The sequence below is a fragment of the Planococcus citri genome, chromosome 3, assembly GCF_950023065.1.
Source record: "Planococcus citri chromosome 3, ihPlaCitr1.1, whole genome shotgun sequence".
Classification (NCBI taxonomy): domain Eukaryota; kingdom Metazoa; phylum Arthropoda; class Insecta; order Hemiptera; family Pseudococcidae; genus Planococcus; species Planococcus citri.
In genome coordinates, this window is record NC_088679.1 from 65049879 (window position 1) to 65071971 (window position 22093).

General features: G+C 34.2%; 4 protein-coding genes across 4 annotated transcripts; 1 reads left to right on the forward strand and 3 right to left on the reverse strand.

Moving 5' to 3' along the window:
• Positions 1-226: 226 nt before the first annotated feature.
• LOC135842082 (PTS-dependent dihydroxyacetone kinase 1, dihydroxyacetone-binding subunit DhaK-like) lies at positions 227-6069 on the reverse strand. Its single transcript, XM_065359423.1, has 13 exons — positions 5920-6069; positions 5628-5811; positions 5495-5558; positions 5303-5413; positions 5026-5117; positions 4813-4911; positions 2072-2275; positions 1807-1966; positions 1491-1720; positions 1105-1261; positions 782-1017; positions 564-697; positions 227-486 (listed from the first exon to the last, which is right to left on the reverse strand). The coding sequence occupies exons 2-13, from the start codon at positions 5790-5792 to the stop codon at positions 366-368; spliced, it is 1773 nt and encodes a 590-aa protein (XP_065215495.1). The 5' UTR covers positions 5793-5811; positions 5920-6069; the 3' UTR covers positions 227-365.
• On the reverse strand, positions 6068-11587 carry LOC135842083 (PTS-dependent dihydroxyacetone kinase 1, dihydroxyacetone-binding subunit DhaK-like). The gene is made up of 12 exons (XM_065359424.1): positions 11257-11587; positions 11084-11147; positions 10905-11015; positions 10740-10831; positions 10567-10665; positions 10268-10471; positions 10038-10197; positions 9728-9960; positions 9485-9641; positions 6799-7037; positions 6490-6623; positions 6068-6413 (listed from the first exon to the last, which is right to left on the reverse strand). The coding sequence occupies exons 1-12, from the start codon at positions 11377-11379 to the stop codon at positions 6305-6307; spliced, it is 1725 nt and encodes a 574-aa protein (XP_065215496.1). The 5' UTR covers positions 11380-11587; the 3' UTR covers positions 6068-6304.
• Positions 11588-16209: 4622 nt separating this feature from the next.
• Ak6 (adenylate kinase isoenzyme 6) lies at positions 16210-17580 on the forward strand. The gene is made up of 5 exons (XM_065359431.1): positions 16210-16359; positions 16491-16559; positions 16640-16791; positions 16900-17045; positions 17123-17580. The coding sequence occupies exons 2-5, from the start codon at positions 16526-16528 to the stop codon at positions 17340-17342; spliced, it is 552 nt and encodes a 183-aa protein (XP_065215503.1). The 5' UTR covers positions 16210-16359; positions 16491-16525; the 3' UTR covers positions 17343-17580.
• A 184-nt stretch (positions 17581-17764) lies between these two features.
• Phm (Peptidylglycine-alpha-hydroxylating monooxygenase) lies at positions 17765-21026 on the reverse strand. Its single transcript, XM_065359430.1, has 10 exons — positions 20634-21026; positions 20451-20508; positions 20278-20365; positions 20120-20195; positions 19752-19884; positions 19416-19464; positions 19177-19322; positions 18957-19096; positions 18820-18872; positions 17765-18744 (listed from the first exon to the last, which is right to left on the reverse strand). The coding sequence occupies exons 1-10, from the start codon at positions 20772-20774 to the stop codon at positions 18570-18572; spliced, it is 1059 nt and encodes a 352-aa protein (XP_065215502.1). The 5' UTR covers positions 20775-21026; the 3' UTR covers positions 17765-18569.
• Positions 21027-22093: the final 1067 nt, after the last annotated feature.

The window sequence follows — 22093 nt, forward strand, 5'->3', positions numbered from 1 at the left end:
TCGACAAAATCAAGCTAGATCAAAAGAGCATAGATCCCAAAACCCCTTGTAATTGAATCAGAGCCTCCAGCAAGTTTTCAAATTTCTCCAGGAATTTCAAATTGCTCGCAGCCCCCTCCCCCAACCTACCCAGTCCAGGCCACGTCTGATATAAATTATAATTTATCTTGAAACAAATTCTGTCGAAATAAAATAATTACGAAAATTGCATGAATTCAAGACGAAATATTTTAACAAACATCACAGACATTTTATTGCACAAACGGCTACATCTAAATCACACATTCGGAAAAAAATTATAAAAAAAAATTATTTAACTTAAGCATTAACTTAAAAAAAAACAGTTCGATAAATAAAAAATATTCTTATTCGAAAAAATAATTGTGTATGGTTCTGTGAATCGCTTCCAACCACAGTGTTGTGGCAAACGCACCGCACTCAACTTCATCGGACTCTTCTTCATTTTCAGCAGAAGATGTAGAAGCTCTGAAAAAGATCAACATAATATTATTAATGTAAAATTAGATGATAATCGTTGAAATCGAAAACAAAAAATTACAAACCTTGCTTTCATAAATCGTGTTTTCTCACAATTAATTTTTCCTACATTAACTGCTTCCTCGAATGCGGTTAAAACTTCTTTTTTATTAGTTATGTTGTTGCAAAATGTATCATAAACCGGTACCAATACATCAACCTAAAAAAAAAAATAAAATAGTAATAATTATTGTTAATTAAAACGAGCTAAACCGTAAAGCTTTGCGAAATCAATTCAGTATACCATTGTTCGATCGCCGATTTTAGCTTTACTATAGCACACGAGCGAATCTAGAGAACTTTTCCACATTTTCAACCAGTCCATTTTGGATGTGGATGCTAAATATCTGGTTGCCGATGCCAGTAATATACTATACAAAGTACACGACTGCCCTCCGATGTTTTGCATCAGTCTCGACATATGGAAAAAACATACAGCTGGGTATTCCAAATCCAATTTCGGCATATTTTGCAGTATACCTATTATTAATTTCATTCGAACGGTTTAAGTGTCACATCGCAGATGGAATTTTAAAAATAGGTATACATTAATAATAATAACCATACATTCGGAAAAACGTCGTAAAGCTGAACCAATATCTCCTTCTCCGGAAAACGTATCCAATTTATTCAAAAATTCTTCTTTTTGAATAAAAACATTTGCGATAGAACACAAGCATTTTTCAAACAGAGAAGCTTCATTGGCCGATAACTTTGGCCCAATCTGTTAACATATGGTCTAATTTAAACAACACAGGATTACATTAGGTATGTATGTACCTAGTTACATTTCGTAGGCTTGACCGCGGCAACTGTTCGCTTCGCTTAATTTATCAAGTAGAAGAATCTAAGTACCTATACTCGGTGTACCTAAATAGAGATTCATCATTTTCCGAGTTAATATAGATTTCTGAAAAAAATATATAGTGACTACAGGTTTTAGTAGTAGATACCTTGTTAAGCTCTAAATTGTTGTTTTTAATCGCGATTCGATTTTCATTCATGGGAATTGGAATGCTTATGCAAGTACTTGGCCAACCAGGGGCACTCGTGTTCGAATCTAAATGCTCTAACCATTCGGGATGTTCGGTTATATTTAATACACTGATTTGAAATCCGGCCATATCCAAGGAGGTCATAAAAGAGCCGCTGTATAAACGACACGTAGTGATTTGCGATTCAGCTGGAAACAGTCGATAATTAGTTTTTTACTTTCTCGAGTGTTTGAAATTGAGTTTTCATGTTATTTTTAGAAAAAGAATTGCTTACTCAGACAGTTGTAAACTTTGTTGCAAATTATTCCTAGTTCCAAATGCGAAATCGAGCCCAAATTATTTATGACTACACATACGTTTGAACCAGCTGCCAAATGTAACGATTGCGCTATTTTTGATACCATCAGGTTCACAAGTTCATCAATTGTGCATAGCTGAAGCGAAAAATAAAATGAAAAATAAACTCGTTAAGAATAATTACGCAGATTTGACTGAATAATAATTTTGTAAAATGCTCGATGAATGAAACCGTTACTTACTTTTCTTCGGCATGTTCCTATTTCTCCATGAACGCCTAAACCTATCTCGACTTCATCTGGTCCTAAACTAAATAAGGATCCGACACCCGGTACAGTACATGAAGATACAGTTGCTCCTAAAGTACTCATGAAATCATTGATTTGACGGCATTCCGCAGCAATGTAGGATAATTTAATTCCACATTTCGCCATATTGCCAGCGATCTAGAATTTATAAAAAAAAAAAAATAAATAAATTATAATAATAATACAGAAAATCTGCATGTCAGCAAATATGTACATATATTTCAGGGTCAATCACTCATTCGAGGCTATTTCAGTTACGACGAATGAAATTCTGACCAGGGCATAGAAATAATTCGGGGGCAGAGCTAAATGAGTGGAGGGGGAATTTTGGAGCCCTTGAATGACCGAAATGAGCTACGTAGATGAAGCTTATTAATCCTGGATTTTGAAGAAACTTGGTGAAGAATTTTGCTTTGCTTTGAGTGGGAGTCTTGGCCAAACCAGAAAAAATTTTAGCCACCTTGCTTTCGTCAGGGATCTTCAAAGTTGGGTCATTTTTGATGTAGCCAAAATTTCTCCTAGGGGAAGACGAACGAATTTTTTAAACTGGTATTGAGAAATTGAAATTTGAAGAAATTTTCTGAAAATCCTTCACAATATGTACAGGAAATTTTTTTCAAAATAGCGAAAAATTATTTTAAAAAATCCCTTATTTTGAAGCCTTTAGCAGACAGATTTTTATATTTTCCAGTTCAGTAAAATATTGAAAAAAAAACAGATCGAGAAACAAATTTTCAAAAATCATTTCTATTGATTTGAACTTTAAAGTCATCGTTTTAATTGTTTAATTTTCATGACTGGAAAATTGAAAATTCTTCGAAAGCTCCAGAACAACCCATGCTACCACCAACAATCAATTCGAGTGTTTGAAAATATATTCTAAGCCAGAAATCATCGTTTTAGCTTAATTTGATCAAATTTCAGATTTTTTAAAATAAAAAATTAGCTAAATTTGTGTTTTTGAATTTATTAAAAATCAAAAACTGAAATTCGGTACTCAAAATTTGGCCTAGAGGAACAATTTTAGATAAATTTCGATTTTTTTTGTCCGATATAAAAAATTTTCTGGTGAGTGGGATACTCCTCCTGCGAAGGTAAAGAAATTGAAATTTTTAAAATAAATTTTAACGTGCTTATCATGAATACGTTTCATTAAAAAAAGGTTGAATTTTTTTCATTGAGATTTGAGAGTTGTCTTAATTTTAAGTGTTTCAATATCTATAAATTAATTTCATAAAGATATAAATTCGATTCGAGGAACTTTTTGAAATGAAATATTCAGCTGTCTTTTTCATTCAAAATGAAAAACATATCGATCCATGATTCAAACACATTCCTTCCGAGAAAGTTTTTTTTTTTTTTTTTTTTTTTTTTTTTTTTTAACAAATATCTCTTTAAAATTTTAAATATGTAGGTTATAATTTTTTAAAACATTGGGAATACTCGTGTATGATATCTTGAATACATATTGTCATAATTGTGGAGAGAGAAGCGAGAAGAGATATTACACTAATATACACTTTCAAAAATATTTTCTATGTAATTTTCTATTAATGTTTGTTCCTATATAAGTGTCCAAGTCCTTTTTCGACTCCAAAAAATGTCCAAATAAATTAATTTTCAAGTTTTTTTCTAGTTTTTTAGTTTCCAAGCAGACACCTAAAAGTATACTTTGATGTGGCTTTGTGTTTATTTTGTAAATTTTAACAAAACATCATCATTTAGTTTTTTTTATTTTTATTTTTTTTTGGGTGAGGAAAGGAGGGGTGAGGGGTCGAAGGTATTTTTCATTTTTTCCCACGTTTCTAAGAGCTTTTTCTCTCAACATTATTTTATTTTTTTGGAAAAAATAAAATTTCATTTTTTATGCAAAATGCAATATGTTAAATTTTGGAGTTTGATTTTTTTTTAACGCCGCATAAAATAATTTTATTGATTTTATTTTAAAATATTTGAATTTTTTTACATTTTGGATAGATAGATGATTAGGTAGGTACTTGAAAAAAAATTATGATTCCGACAAATAGAACCATTCTCAATAGTTTATGGAAATATATTTTAAAATTTTATTCCAGTCTTTTTTAAATTAGGGGGGGGGGAGAGAGGAGGGAAGCAAAGAATGGATTTCGATTTCCTGGTGGATCAGAAATAATAAAATGAAAATGTCAATCGTGTAGATGTTCAATATTCAAAATTTATTGAAAAACTCCAGTAATTAATGTAATAGCTTCTTCGCGAGTTCATTTTATTTTTTGGAAGGAAGGAGGCAAATAACATTTGGTCGTTTGTTGAGGGGCCGTTTTCCTTCTCGAAGGCCTTGGATTTGATTGAAATTTTATGTAAACTAATTTAATCAGTAATCAGATTGGCGAATGTCCAAAATTCAAACATTCTATCATTGTTCGTTAGTTTTGTCATTTTTTAGAGGGGGGGGGGGAAGACCATATAGACACGAATTATCCATTCAAGGCAAAATTTTCGCCAGCCAGGGTTTCGCCCAGAATTGTGAAATAAAATTTCCATCTGATGAAGTGAACAGCTGACTACCTAATCAGCTGTTTCGTGGATTGGATCAGATTTAATGGTCAACTATAAATAACAAGTACGATATTATCAGCTTTACGCCGTCACGTCGATGGAAATTCTGTAAAATAGATAATAATATAGAAGTTCACCTTGAAAATGAAGCAATTTCCGCACAATCCTCTGCGACCTGCGCCTTGAACTTCTTCATTTATTCTCGAACAGTCTTCGCTGATTACTACCATTTCGGCCTACAAAATTTTCCGATATTATAAATTAAATTATACAATGCACAAAACAATTGCCACAAAATGCTTGTAAATACTTGATTAAGTGTGATTTCTTAAAACGAGTAGGGTACTCACATCTATATTTTCTGATCTCGCACTTTCCAACGCTAATCCAAAATTTAAAATATCTCCAGTGTAATTCATCACGATCACCAATACTCCGGAATCTAAAGAAATGAAACAAATATTTTTGAAACACTCGAATTGAAGGATAACTCTTCAAAATTGTGCAGGTATCAACTTTAATTCACTCAAAGCAATCAATGGTTGATTTGTTGATACATATAAAAATAAGCGAATTAATACAAAAAAAAAAAAAAATCACAAATATTGACACGAAAAAAAAACTTACTTCCATTCTGTTCAGCCAGCGCACGAATTGCAGCTGAAATCGTTCTCGTTGGCGGAGATGCGAATACGAGCCCAGCAACAGCTCCGGATAACATCCCATCTCCAACAAACCCTGCTCATCAAAAATTATTTTGAAAAAATTCTACTTCGTGGGTACTACGAATGCTAATTTTTAGTAAATTGTTACACAAACCAATGGAAAAAGGCTCATGACCGGATCCTCCACCAGATAACAGAGCAACACGATTTTTCGAAATCTAAAATCAAACGCGAAATTTTGAAACTATTTCGAACACTTTTTTTAAAGAATTATTTTCATTTTTTACCTGATTAGACAACACGATGCGATTTTTCTTATCAACGTATAATGCAGGGTAAGCGCACTTCAATCCGACCAAAGCGTCCTCCACAGCTCGGTCAGCATCGCTAATGAATTTCATCTGAGACATGATCACACGATTATCGTCAAACTTATTCTGCAGTATTTTCATTTTGTCAAACTAGTAATACCTAAGGCAAAAGTTAATTGAACGTAAAGGTTATATGGAACATCGCGATAATTAAAAAGTGAACCCGATTACGTTAATAGTAGTAAGATAAAAAATTTATCACACTGACCTTAGATTTAGTTTTTCAATGAGATAACAGGGTACCTATAATAGATACCTATACCTACACGTAAACCTTGTATATGTATTCATGTAAACGCTAACCAAAAATTGTAATAATTATTATAGAAAAGAAAAACAACAAAAAACGCTCGAAATCGAATTTCAAAGAAAAACCGAAAAAATAATGCGTTTTATTTGAAAACATTCATCAATTACATGTGTGTACCAGTGTGATTAAATATACACGAACACAACCCAGCTGTTCGACTGTATGCGTAGTACTTATAAACCCGCGTCCCGCGTATAAGTTGAATGATACATAATTTTTCGTTAATTGATGACGTATTGAGAAAATTGTTTTGGTAACGTGTAACGTGTACTCGTACGCCCGGTTACGACTTGATAACGTTTAAAATTACTTCTAACCATAACATTACACCGTATGCACCCGGATCTACGTCTTTAATATATTCTGAAGGCACATAACTAGCTCGGCCAAGTCTGCAAAATAAATTCATCAACGAAGCCGACGAATAAATCGATTGATTTAAATGGGTTTTTAATTACTTATGCCTACCTCGGTTTCATGTGACGAGTTTCTTCACATTTTGCTTTGGCAATTTTAACAACTTGTTCCATAACGGATTTCAAATCTTTATTTTGTTTTATTTGCGAATTAAATTCTTCGTAGCAAGGTATGATAACATCCATCTGCAAATTATTATGATTTTTCAGATAATTACGTAGATAATTTACTTCATCAAAATTATATGGCAGATAAGGTATAAATTTCACTGATACCTATCAAAAATAAGGAAACATACGTGCGTGTAAAATGATGCATTAATACCTAATTTGATAGATTAGGTAGGTAATGTGAATTTACCATGGTTCTATCTCCAATTTTAGCCTTACTGTAAAGTGATACGGTTTCAATGGCTGATTTCCACGCTGCTGATACATCGAGAGAAGATGACGAAGCTACAGATTTAGCAGCTGAGGTCAAAAAAATACCGTATATTCCTCCGGATGAACCGCCCATTTCATTTTGGCACAGTTTGGACATTTGATAAAGACTAGCTGCTGGATATTCCAAATTCAGTTTTGGAAGCTGTTTCTGTAGAGCTGAAATACGATACGACCATTTGATAATTATGCTGTTGGCAATATCAATCAGTTCAAAAATGAAAATAATTTAGCCGGGGTTTCCCATAAACCGGTTTGATTGGTCTTCGTGTTGATCGGAAGGTTCCCTCACGGCAGTTCGATGGCTCCTATCTTGGAAGTTGGCCGTTTTAAATTGCTTTTGTACATGTCACATTTCTACCTTCCAGCTCAATTTGGCAGGCTTGTAGGTACTCAATTTTATTCAAAAAAAGTAACTTCAGAAACCAAAAACAGCTAAAAAAGTCGCCAAAAACTAACCAAAAAAAGTTACAAGACTTGAGCATCAATCAAACCATTCTAACATAGAAAAAAAATCACAAAAAAATAAATACAGAAAATTTCAGTTGAAAATGTAAACAAAAATTTATTTTGAAACAATAAATGAATAAACATTCCAATAGATAAAATTTTATTGTGAAACTCGATTGAGATTTCAACAGTTTTAGTGAAAAGCAGAACTTTTGGCAATTACTGGCAAAAAATGATGATTTTTTTCAATTTTTTTTTAGGATACTGAGACTACTTATTTCTCAACTTTTTGGTAGATAATAAATAAAAGAACACTTTTTGACAATTTTTGATAAATGTAGGTAATATTATAAAAGTGAGAAATGTTGGCAATTTTAGGCAAAAGGCAAGATTTTAACAATTCTAATAAAAGGTAGAGCTTTTCTGCTCAATGGACAGGCAAACAGACGACCTTGAGAAGCTAGACAAATGGTCCAATGAACTCAAGAGGACAGACAGACGATCTTGAGAAGCCAGACAAACGGGCCAATGACCTCAAGAGGACAGACAGACGATCTTGAAAAGCCAGACAAACGGACTAATGACCTTTAGAGGATAGATAGACGATCTTGAGAAGCCGAACAAACGGATTGATGACCTTAAAAAGTCAGATGGTCATGTAGACGACCCTGAGAGGCCACAAAGTGGGCCAATGACCTTGAAAGGCCAGACAGGAGGACAGAGGACGACTTTGGGAAGCCGGATAGACGGGTCAATGACCTCTAAAGTGGACATATAGGCAGACAGACGACTATGAGATGATAGACATGTCGGTCAATGACCTCAAGAGGCCAGACAGGACAGAGGACGACTTTGGAAAGCTGGATAGATGAGTCAATGACCTCTTAAGTGGACAGATATGCAGAAAGATGACCTTGAGTGACCAGACAGACCAATCAAGTATCTGAATAGGTCAGACAGGCGGACAGATGACTATGAGATGATAGACATGTAGGTCAATGAACTCAAGAAGCCAGACAGGACAGAGGACGACTTTGAGTTTGGGAAGCTGGATGGACGAGTCGATGACCTCTTAAGTCGACAGATATGCAGATAGACGACCTTGAGTGACCAGACAGACCGATCAAGTATCTGAATTGAATAGGTCAGACAGGCGGACAGACGACTATGAGATGATAGACATGTAGGTCAATGACATCAAGAGGCCAGACAGGAGGAGATAGGACGACTTTGGGAAGCCGGATAGACGGGCCAATTGACTCTTAAGTGAACAGATAGTGAGACAGACGACCTTGAGTGACCAGACAGACCAATAAGGATCTGAATAGGCCAGACGACTATGAAATGATATGTAGGCCAATGACCTTAAAAGCCAGACATACGGATCAATGGCCTTAATATTCAGAGGAGCCAGACAGACGGATCATTGACTTTAGGAGGACAGACAGGAGATAAACGACCTTAGAAAGCCAGTCAGACGGGTCAATGACCTCATGAGGATAGATAGACACTAGACAGACAACCTTGAATGGCTAGACATTCGGGTGAGTAACCTTAAGAGGGCAGACAGGAAGGCAGATGGCCTTGAGAGGTTAAACTATAACTGTTCAATGACCTTGACTCTTGAAAACGGTGAAAAAACCTGTAGATTTTTAGACATGTCAGATTTTCAAAAACTTGGAACTTGAAAAACAAATAATATTATATTGATTTTTCAACATTAGGTATATGTCTGGCATTGAAAGAAAGACAATGAATCAGTCATTAGGTACTAAAATGATACCTTCATCAAACTTTCAAAAATGACTCTAAATATTTTATCAGACTTTTTCCTTATTTGGAATTCTAAATATTGATTCAACTTACACTATTGTTAAAAAAAATTCATAATTCAAAACTTTTCTTGGAGAGAAGACTTTACAACCATTTCTTCCTCTGGGCCGGCTCATAATTCGTCCAAAAAATTTTGAAACAATGCAAAAATTACTATCAGGCATACAAAAAAGTTGATGAAAATGGACTTCTGTGATTCGAAGAAGGATTTTATGAGTGGTCCCATCCCCATCCCCATCCCAAAATCGTGATAGACCATATGAGCCTTATTTTTTCTTTGATCTAAGGGAAACCGGACTAAAAAGCAATACTAATAACCTTACCATCTGCAAATCTTTTAAGCGTAGATCCAGCATCACCATCTCCTGACAATGTATCCAATTCATTTATACGGGATTCTTCTTTGATCAATGCACTGGCAATGGCATTCAAGCATTTTTCAAACAATTTGATTTGTTCTTGAGTGAATTTTGGACCTGTCTAATAGTACATTACATTGTACATATAACGTATATAGCATTTCAATGCATTGTAAAATTGAAATAAAAAAATTATCAGTAATGTACTTTATCGAATCCGTGATGTTCCTCGTCACTAATGGAAATCGAATTTTGAGGCGTTTCCGATGGTACATTTAAATCAGTTCCAGGCCACGCTGGGGCATCTGTGCTGGAATCCAGACATTCCAACCATGCAGGATGCTGCGTTAAATTCAAAATACAAATTTGAAAGCCAGCCATATCCAAAGAAGTAATAAAATCTCCGCAATACATGCGTTCAACGGTGATATTCTTATTAGCTAAAATTGTGCGATGGATTAAAATAAATATAGAAGAGCGAGAAAAAAAGAATGCACGGTATTAGCAATTTACGTACTTAAATGGCTATGAATTTTTCCAATTATTATGCTCAGTTCTAATTGAGAAGTAGCGCCTGCATTATTTAAAAATACGCATACTCTCGAATCTGACTGTAATTTCAAGTCTTCCAATATCCTTTTCAAAATTATTTCGAGTAAATCATCGATGGGTGGTCTCTGTAAGATAGATAGGATTATTTTACCAAACGTTTTTGGGGCTAACAATAAGTAAAAAAAAAAAAGGTACCTGAATTCGTTGAACTCCAGCTTCACCGTGGATTCCTATACCAATTTCAACTTCGTCAGAGCCTAACTTGAATAATGGGCCTACGCCAGGTACAGTACAAGGAGAAACTGCGCAACCGAATGAAGCAACATTTTCTTTCAATGTGTTAAATTCTTGAACTAATTCGGATAAATTTTTTCCTGCTCTGGCCAAATGTCCAATGATCTGTCGAGATACAACAATTTGACAATACAATATTGCAATTACGTAGCCTAGGTAGTGAAGTAATTCAAAAAGATGAATATTCGAATTATATGCACCTTCATAGCTACAACGGTTCCAGTCATACCACGACGACCAGCTCCTTGAACTTCATTCCTCGGAATTGAACAATCGTCTTCCATAGCTACACTTTCCACCTGTATAAATATGTATAGTCGTAGATAGTCAATTTGTAGTAAAATATAAAATAAGTTCCATAAAGAATATTCACTTTGATGCCAAGAGTCTTAGCTTCTTCGATAGCTAAACCGAAATTTAAAACATCGCCGGTGTAATTCATTAGCAACACGAGTACTCCAGCGTCTGCAATGCATTTAAATGTATTTTTAGAGCTGAATGTGTGAAGAGAGTGAAGATGCAACGTGAATAATTTTACTATTGTTCTGCTCTGCCAGTGTACGTATAGCAGCAAAAATCGTACTGCTGGGTGGAGATGCAAAAATTAAGCCACCGACAGCTGCTGAAAGCATTCCTTGACCAACATATCCTGAAAGTACAGATGATCAGAAATTACTCCAGAGTGCAGATTTTCAATCGTTGTGTGCACTTGCATACCTGCACTGTTCGGCTCGTGACCGGATCCACCTCCGCTGACAATGCATACTTTATCTTTCACAATCTGCAAAGTTTTTGATGCTATATTATGAATATTATGAAATTTATGAACTATGAAGTAGCTAGGTAGTAACATAAATACAGAAGGATGAAAAGATGCAAGATTATCTCACTTTATTTGAAACAACTATTCTTCTTTCTGCATCTACGGTATAGGCTGGAAATAATTTATGGAATCCACAAAACGAGTCATAAACCGCTTTATCGGGATCACTGACAAATTTTACTTGAGACATGATACCACACCCACACAGTAGGTATTTCTTTTGAATTTATTAGTAAATTTTGAAGAAATACGCAAGTTATCGAGGAGTGATTTGTTACGATTGAAGCGCGTAAATAAATACGTTCAGCAGTTTTGTGAGAATACCTATACTTATTAATTAATTATGGTTCAGTTTAATTTCAACGAAACTATCTATGTATTTAATGTTATCGTCTTATCAGTAAATGCGGTTAATAACCGGCGATGCAAACACGTTTAGTGATAAGCGAGTGTTTCAGCAGCGTTGCCAACCTCAGTGATTTGTCACTGCGTAGTAAATTTTAATTTTTCACTAAAAAAAAATAATTTTTATTTTTTATAACAAAATTCAATGATTTTTTTATGATTTTTATTCATAAGCAGGGGAATTTTCAACTTGCAGGTGTGTGTAACCAAAGCTGGTGAAGTGAAAGTGAAACTGAAAGGAGTAAGAAAATTAATAATCATTCATATTTTCATTTTCTTCTCCTCTCATCTCTCTCACAAGGGAACCTTTACGTACGACTACGACTGGTCCATTCTGTTCTGTTTAGTTGAAATTTGGTTCACTGAAAACTAAAAAAGTATGTGTCACGTCACCTCACCCTGACCTCAGAAGTCAGAACGTCAGAACTAAATTTTAAGCTGCCGAAATTGTTTTGATTTTTGGTGAACTTATTTTGAAAATTCCGGAAATAGACTATATGAGTTTATTTTGTATAATACAGGGTGTTTCGAGAATCGTCTGCCAAAATTTAACTGTGGATAGTCCTCGTCTCCTCGAGGAGACGAACAAAGAACGTTATTATGACTGGTTGCCTATCTTGTGAATTGAAGGAGCCACGTGCTTCGCAAAAAATCGAAATTTACTAATTTCGAAAAAAATCATCAAAAATAAGGAAACGTTTGAATCATTCAAATGATGCCCATATAACCCATAGTACCCGAGTAGACGAATAAAAAATATTATTATGACAGATTGCCCATCTTCAAAGTTGAAGGGGCAACCTTGATTCAGCATTTCTAAATTTGGAATGCTTCAAATTCAAATTTTCAAATTGTGTTGGCGCCTTCAATTTTGAAGATAGGCAATTTGTTGAAGTAACATTTTTTGTTCGTCCATTTGAGCACTATGGATTATAGGGTACTGAAGTCATTTCAGTGAAGCAGACATTTTCTTACTCTCTGTAAATTGAAGAAGTTGCACAATTTTTGGCCAAAAATCGAAAATGTACCAATTTTGAAAAATTCCCCAAAAATCAGAAAATGTTTGGATCATTTCAGTGACTCCACTAACTCATAGTGTTTGAGTGCACAAACAAAAAAAGTTATTATGATAAATTGCCTATCTTCAAAATTGAAGGGGCCAACACAATTTGAAAATTTGAAAATGTCAAAATCTAGGGCACTACAAATTTGGAAATTTTGAATCAAGTTTGCCCCTTCAATTTTGAAGATAGGCAATCAGTCATAATAATATTTTTTGTTCGTCTACTCGAGTACTATGGGATAATGGGTTATGGGCGTCATTTGAATGATTCGAACATTTCCTAATTTTTGATGATTTTTTCAAAAATTAGTCAATTTCGATTTTTGCGAAGCACTTGGCTCCTTCAATTCATAAGATAGGCAACCAGTCATAATGACGTTTTTTGTTCGTCTCGTCTCCTCGAGAACGATCTATTTATACAGTTGAATTTTGGCAGCCGATTCTCGGAACACCCTGTATATGTATTAATATAAATTTTCTGTAAAAAGAGTAAATATTCTACTTTCTACTGAAGTCAACCTCTCTCCCGAATCGATTGTTACCATTTTTGGGCTGAACGCAGATCTAGAGCCTCCAGCAAAATAACGCTGACTTTTTCTCCAGCGATTTGAAATTGCTTCAGAAGGCGTTAAAACCAACTTCAGCAGTTGAAAATTTAATCCTGGTTTCTGTCATAATTTCGACCTTCCAAAACTAATTTTAGAGCGAATGAATCGCAAATTCGAGGAGACGAACGAGTTGGAAAGTGCATTTTTTTACAAGTTGAATATCTCAAATAATTTTTTAAAAATAAGTTCCAAAATCTTAATTTTTGTGACAAATTTCTTAAAATTTCGTGAACTCTATAAAGTCGAATCCCCTCCCCTTCTAGGTGTATCAGCCTATCAGCTAATAATCGAGTTATTTGGCTTATTCGACTAAATTTTTTGCTGCCCATATTCATTTCCACGCTACCTAAAGAAATTTTCCAATTCTGAAGAAATCAAAAATCACGCTGGAGGCTACAGAATGGCCAGAAACAGGGAAATTCGGTTCGTGGTTGCTGAAATTATGCATTAAAAAAAAAAAACAAACACAAATCGTCGAAAATGATTAATTTTGAATTTTTCGAAAAATTGTCAAAAATCGAAAAATTGAATTAGGTAACTGAAATTTTTGTATATGGGGGTTTCAGATCACGTTCTTGTCAAAAATTGAGGTCTCCTTCAAATCGGAGGCCGAAAATGGGGTTCTCTTGTTAGCTGTAAAATTTGATGTGACGTTTTGATTTTAATTTTTAATCAAATTTCGCGACGTCCAGTTCAAAATTGATTGAATTTTTAAAACGCATCAGGGTATCATCAGAAAAACAATACTTATGTCAGCTTATAGATGTAGGTAGCTAGGTACTCGTATTCGAATTTAGCACTCCTGAATCAGTAGAAATTGACATGTCAGACCATTTTCTCTATTTTCTGTTCCTGCTTTCTCTTTTAATTAAGATACTGAGCTGAGAAATAATTGTATTTTGTATCCAATGAAGTTCACTTCAATCTTGAAGTTTTTCTGAATTTCGATCAAAATTAGGTAAGGTAGTATGATTTTTAAAAATGAAATCAATCGGTTGCAAAAAAGATCAAAAAAAGTGTCTTTTGTGCAATTTTTTCAAACTTTCATCAAGAACTTTGAAGATTGAAAAAATTCTCAATTCAAATGTAAAAAACAGAAAAAAACAAAAACGAATAAAAAAAATAAAATACCTACTTAGTAGGTAAAAGGTTTAGAGCTGATTAGAAGATTGAAATAATTTTCATTTAGGTGATTCAAAATTGACACTCATCAAGAAATACGCTCAGTAAGTTTGATCACGTGACTCCCAGGTTTTGGAGCTATTCTCGTGATAATGATAACAGGCAAACGGGAACTCGTATTTTACGAGTGAATTTCAGCTTAATTTTTGCAATTGATCGACTTTTGTGAACTCGTGTTTTAAAATTATGTTTTCTGAAACGAAAGGATTCAATATCACAAGAAATGGAAGCATTTGCGCTGTTATTTGGTGAGTTTTTACCGAATTTCGACCTCTCAGAGACACTAAAACGATCGTAAAATCCGTCCGTAAGTACTTAGCTTGTTCAATTCAGTTCATTGTTCTTCAGGACGACACAAATAACAATTTGAAACTTCGACACTAAAAAAATTCACCGTAGATCGTTCATAATTGAAGTCGAAACTTGGTCATTTGCAGGGAAACGGGCAATTCCCGTTTCCTTGCAATCATTATCACGAGAATAGCTCCGAAACGTGGGAGTCACGTGATCAAACTTACTGAGCGTATGGACGAGTAGTCAAGTAGTCGAACAATATTTGTTTTAAAAACCAGAACAAATGAAAAAATTCAAACAATCAAAAGGAAAAAAGTACAAACAATGAAACAATTAAACGTGTCCACTGTCCAACCACCCAACTGAACACGTGTTTTCCATTTTTCAGCATCCCACACACCTGTGAGCTGACAAAATAAGGCTAAACACAACACACAACACCAGAGTGCGCATTTAAGCATTCCCTACATCGTTTCAGCAACGCGTACATGCGCGCGCACGCGTATATAAGTAGTTTTCGTTTTCGTCGTTGTTCCGCTGCTTCTATAGCGTTCGAAAACAAGATCCAGCAACCAGCAGCGATGGCGGTGTGGCAGGACAGAAGGCTTGGTAATCGGAAGGTCCAGAGTTCGATCCCCGCTCGATTCCAAATTTTTGAAATTTTTTTTTTGCCATAAATTTTTTTTCAAGTGTATTTTATTAATATTATTTTTATTTTTCGAATAGTATGCCGAATTAGGCGAGGCGAAGCCGAGCCGTTCATAATTTATATTTCACTCGATCGACATTACTCCCCTTGGTGAGTTCAGACGGAGGCTGGACATTTACCGTGTATGTAGCACTTGCGGTTGTTTATAAAAAAATTGTACTCACCGAGGCCGAAGGCCGAGGGAAGTTAAACGACATAGTATGAACGACAAAGCGACCAGCGCAACCGAGGCGAAGCCGAGGTGAGCAGACACAACGCCCCCCAACACTAAAAACAGCAATACATACGTGATAAATATCCCTTGTTGCTGAAATGTATGTAGGGAATGGTAAAATGCCCAGAGTGCAATAAGAGCTGCCTGATGTTCAAAAACGTAGGCATAATCTTTGTACAAGAAATCAAAATCAAAATCAATTGACAATTTTTGATCAATTTTGGTGTCCTTCAATAATTTATTAAGCTGCTGTAGACATTGATTTTTCACGTAAAAAATCAATGGCTATCGCTGATGCTGATGCCTTGAAGAATGAGTGATTCCTGGCATTCTGGGTTCCTGGCGTGTATTCGTTCATTTGTGATGAGTTGGAGATGAAGCTTGAATGAAATATCAATTCTCAATTTAATATTATTGAGGTTTAAAAATTCAAAATCGAGTTGACATGCCCAATTAGTCAGTTACCTATTGGCTATTATTATCGAGACCAAACACGTATGTACTATTTTTCAATTGCACCCCATCCGCCTGCAAGCTGGCAAAATAATGTTTGTTGAGACTCCTTATCACTGTGGACCTCGTTTTCGTTTCGTTATCATTCTGTAAATTTATAATTGCTATTTTTTTGCTGAAAGCACTGGGATACTAATTAGTTGCAACAAATGAAAATAAATTGAAGAAAATCGATTAAAGTGGTAAGTACAAGTAGATGTACTCAGATATTTACTGATAAATAATGATTCACGATGTTGTTTCATCGACAAAATCTAGTATGTCGCGTTAGTTTTGATCCAAAACATCCAAGAATAATTCCTTATAATTTCAGTTTCACGCCGGTTCGTACAGTTTGGAGTAAAAATAATGCCTCGTTCTACACCGAATATTCTGGTCACCGGTAAAGGATTCTTGTATCATTACAATATTTTATTATAAAAGTCAACTGACATAATCAATAATCATTACTTCAATTATCAGGTACCCCCGGAGTTGGCAAGTCTTCGCTATGTGCAGAAGTTGTTAAACAAGTGAATTTTGAATGGATCGAAATCAGCAAAGTTGCCAAAAGTCGAGAGTGTATATCAGGATACGATGAAGAATTGAATTGCCCCATAATCGACGAAGATAAAGTAAGATTTCCCACCGGATGTGTTCAAGTTACCTCTGTCATTAAAATACATATTTTAATGGCATGGAAGTCTTTTTTGATGAAATTAATTTCATTTTGAAATATGCAGGTTATCGATGAATTAGATCCAGTCGTAGAATCCGGTGGTAAAATTATTGAATACCATGGTTGTGATTTTTTCCCCGAACGATGGTTCGATAAAGTATTCGTTGTTCGTGCCAATAACACGATATTGTATGATCGACTGCAAGAAAGGTGATTATTCTTACAAATTAGTAATGCTAAAATGTTGTTATAACTTATGTCATTTTTGAATTACATTTTTTTTGCAGAGCATATAGCGATTTGAAGATAAGAAAAAACATAGAATGTGAAATTTTTCAAAGTATTTTAGAAGAAGCAATGAGTTCATACGAACCATCCATTATTCAAGAATTACATAACAACAATGCGAGTGATATGGAGCAAAATACTGCGATAATTGTTGAGTGGATTAACACGTGGCTTCAAAATAATGAAAAAAGTAAAAACGAGATGTTCGGATCTAAGTAGACCAAATTATCATTTCGTATTCTTGTTTTTCTACCAATTGTTCAATTTAATTAAGTAATTGTCAACCAAAATTCCATTTTTGATTTTGTAAAATCCTATTTTTTTCACTCGTGAGAAATTTGAGTATTTTGGGAAAATTACCTACTCAAAATGTCAGCAGTTTCTGTAGAAAAAAGCTGACAACAAAACACATGTTATTGTGATATTGTTGATATTTCAATAAAGTTTTTGATATTAATTGATACGACTTCTTCATTTAGATGACAACGGACAAGTCAACAATGACTTTGGAAATTGTTGGAAAATGAAGTATACTTTTTCATATTAAATGTATAATTATGTTTCACATTAAAAATAAAACAATTCATCCAAATATTATAAAGAAATGCACAATCGTCAGCGTTGGAAAAAACAAAATCTCGTTTTTTTTTTTTTTTTTTTTTTACCAGTTTTACTGATTTTAGTCATTTAGAAAATGACTGATTTTGGCACCAAAAAAAAAAATTGAAATGATTCCAAGATCATTTGAAACATTTTTTTTTCTTCTTTACAACATATTTTTTAGAGCTTTCGTGAATCAAAAACTAGTTCCTTGGGTTTTTTTCAGATATTTTTCTTGTTTTCAAGAAAATTCTGGATAATTTTTTTTTGTTCTTTTTTGGGTATAATTTTTGAAAAACATTGTAAAAAAAATAGGTATGCACAATTCCCAACAAGCCTACCAATTTTTTAAAAAATGAGCCAAAAAAAGAGTTGGATTTCAAAAAACAAAAGCTCACAGTTTAAAGTTGCATTTCAAAACTTTTTATCCTTGAAAAAATTCAAGCGTTCTATTCAACAATGATTATGTATGTTTTGAAGAACCAACAAAAAAAAACAAACTTAACATTTTTGGTTCTAGATAAAAATAACGTTTTTCGTTTTCCAATGCTGGCGATCGTCTTGGACACACCAACATGTTAAAACATATTAGAATTGACTAGTTGTATAAAACAGCAACGCTGAATTGTATTTAAAACAACACAATCAATCTGACTAGATTCTTCTGTAGAAATAATTTTCTAAGGAATGATGGAAGATTACTCTAAACATACTGATAAGTACAATATTATCACGAGGGAAAGGGAAAGGAAAGGAAAATGAAATAAATGCGTTCAGAATCAGAATGTACAGACACAGTGCGAAGACCGAAGAGATCGTCAAGTATTGAAATTTAAAACATTAAAATTACGTTTCCGTTTTTCTATATTCTAGTTTTTCAATATCAGGAATATCTTCAAAATCCTGCGTCCAATAATAAAATGGTGGTCCATTGGTGAAGCAGTATTGTTGGTCTAATGGTGCACTGTCTTCTACCCAATACATCATGTAAAAGTTACACATTTCATTTTTTGACGTTGCGCTGAAGAAAAAATAAATTTGTGAACAAAGAGTACCTATAAAGTTGTAACGATGCTGAACATGAGCATTTAATTACCCGACTCGCGTTACTCGATCCCTTTTAGTTGCATCCATCTTACAAGCAGCCGCCTATGAACACGATAGTGGTGAATTAATAGATACATAACTTCAAATCGAACATCTAATATCAACCATAATGTTGAATTTACGTACCACGTAGTCGTCTTTTTTAATTATTAAAGGTTTTTCAACCTCGTAGAACATCTGCGGATCCATAGGATCTCTTTCCCCTATCATAGTCCAATGAAGCATGCCATTTTTTCGTCGAACTCTATAACCAACTACTCGTACACCTGTGCAAGAAATACGAGCTCGTAAAATTTAAACAAGGACGAGGCTGAGAATATCGTAGTAAGATCAACAGGTCACTCACCGAGTTCGTGAGTATGGGTTCGAAAAGCAAATGGATGTATAACCTTGTCTTCTTGAATTGGACAAGCGGTTTCCATACTTTCGAGGGAATATGGTTGAATTTCACCAGCAGTTCCCATCAGTAGCACACCAGCTAATCTAGGCATTCTAGTATTTTGAATGAGAAGCAAACGAAAATATGTAATTAACTTTAGTAAGTTTAAGAAAGGGTCAAAGTAGGAGAAAAATATCTTTACTTACGGATTTTCTGTATAATGGAGAATCACTCCAGAATTATCGACAGTTCCATCTGAAATAAAATTTATCATTAATTAAATACGATGCTCGTGAAATTTCATACGTTAAGAAAAACACACGATTAATTCTTCACACGAAAATAGCACACCATAAAAGGATAGGTACTGAACAGTTCGACTTACTAAACAATGAAAAATGATTGGGACGTATCTAATAAAAATGAATTGAAATAAAAAAAAATGAATAACTAACGTACGAAAGTACTTATTTATGTAAAAATGAATAAGTTAGGTAATGTGAAGAAGATAATAATACTTCCTAATACATGTAAAAATTTACCTTTGAAGTGTTCTACGTGATTATAATGCACTTGCAATACTAAATACAGTATATCTGTATCTTTGCCCACTTTAAATGCCACATTATCAGGTAACTTTAACATTGGAGCATCTCTGGCCCAGGCATATATGATCTGCATAATTATAAAATTCATTAGAGATTATATCTAATCTTGGAAAAAAATTATTTATAACACGAATAGAAAAATTCAGAGTTGTTGCCATTCAATAAGTGAACGATTCTATTGTAAAAATGACAGAGAGTTCTGAGAACAGTGAGAACCACAATTTTTTAACTAACTGACATATGCTACAAGTCTCTGAATAAATTCAAAAACATTGTCAAGCATAATTTAACATATTCCTTACTATATTTCCTTCGAAGCATGGATTGGCATACCCTTCATGATTCTGCATATCTAGAGTGGACATTTCTCCACAATTCCTGTAAAAAGTTACAGGTTGAATTGTTGGTAACGAACATATTTTTTAAATAATTGAAATTAAAAATGAAAAATTCAGTTTACCAAACAGGTTTTGATAATCCGGGTCGTTTACAACCATACAGAATCATGTGATGAACAGTATTCATGGAAGCATTTGGTTGAAATCCAACTAGAAATATAAATGTCAAAATATATTCGTAAGAAAAAAGGAATGAAGATTGAGAACCTGTAGCCCATCTTTTTCTTCTACTCACCAATATAATACGAAAGAGATGGATTCACTTTCACTGGAGTGCATAAATATTGATCCGACTGGAACAGAGAAACAAGATTATAATATGTTGTAATCATAGTGAAACGAATTGCTAAATATTTCCAGATTTTCCATATTGTAAGCGTGAATACCTACGTAATTTGTTATTTTAAAATCAACTTACTTTTTTTGGCTGGACATTGGGCATATTTAAAATATACTTTTCGACATCATAAATTGTGGAATGAACAGTGGTAAGTATAAGGACTGAAAATACAACCACATTAAGTAATATTTTAAGTAGCACCATTTTAATCATCACCATCCGGAAAAAAGTATATTTCAAGCGATCATTTTTATGTCAAACATCTGTCAAAACACTTCTGTTTAGTGTTTGGCTTGGTTGCTTACGTCAAGGCAAATTACCACCACACCACACAGGTTGAAAATACGAACGCGTAAGGCGGATGAAGTGCGAAATTGATTTATTATCAGTTTTGTTTGTACGTAGGTTTGTCGTACAAAAGCTCGATGCTACTAAGCTGAGCTTTTGGATTCGGTACAGTAACACTTTTTCTGTGAATAACAGTAAACTCTTCTGGCACAGTTACATCATTATGGAATCTCGAATATTTTCCACCTGTATTCACCTGTTGGAAATTTCCGTAAATTGAGGCAAGTGATAACCGTAATGGAAATGGGTAAAAACTGTGTAAAAACGCAACAACCAATGATATCAAAATGCGAAGTAAGATTCGGGCGTCGATTTGGGTCTGTTTTTCTTTTTTCTTGGGGTGATACAATTTTTTTGTTTTTTGAGAACTCAAAAACAAGTTGTTCTAACTCCTAACATGTTCGTAACACGTCCAAAACGTGTATGAAACACACATTTAAAACTTATTTACATTACTCATGATAAGAAAGTACACACTTTCGCCCCTTCTATGCGGGGCGAAAAGCCCTCTTTTCATCCCGGCACTTTCGACCCGCGTCAACTAAACACGTACAGAAGTTTTCCACCCGCGTTAACCAAACACAAGCCGAAACCTATCGAAAAGATAACAAACGCGAGTAGGCTTACATGAGTAACACATTGTTATGAGATTATTGAGATTTTTCTGGGTTTTGCGTTAATCAAGCATTGAATTATTTTGTTGTTTGTGAAGTCAAAAGTGTGTGGTTATGGTCAGTTCTTTCGTCATGTGCATGTGCTGTGTTTGTTCGAATTTTGTTTGAATAACGATTTATTTATCTTACATATTTCATTACCCATGTAATTAAAATTAATAACTTGCACAATATTATACTCTGCATTCTGCAGAGACTCAAGACTCAACTGAATACCATGGTCCCCACATACTAGCAGCGACGAATGCGTATACTTTCTTATAATTCGTAATGTAAAATATCTTACATTATAAGGTGTGAGAGTGAACTTTTTAACGACGAGTAAATTTTGCTTCACTCGCCTTCGGCTCGATCAGCAAACTTTTGCTACCTCACTCGCTTCGCTCGTTCGGTAGCAGTTACTTCTCTCACCTTCGGTTCGTTCAGTAAACTCGTCCACTTCACTCGCCTTCGGCTCGCTCAGTGAACAATACTCGTCGTTAAAACGTCCACTTTCGCCCCTTATGGTGTAATATA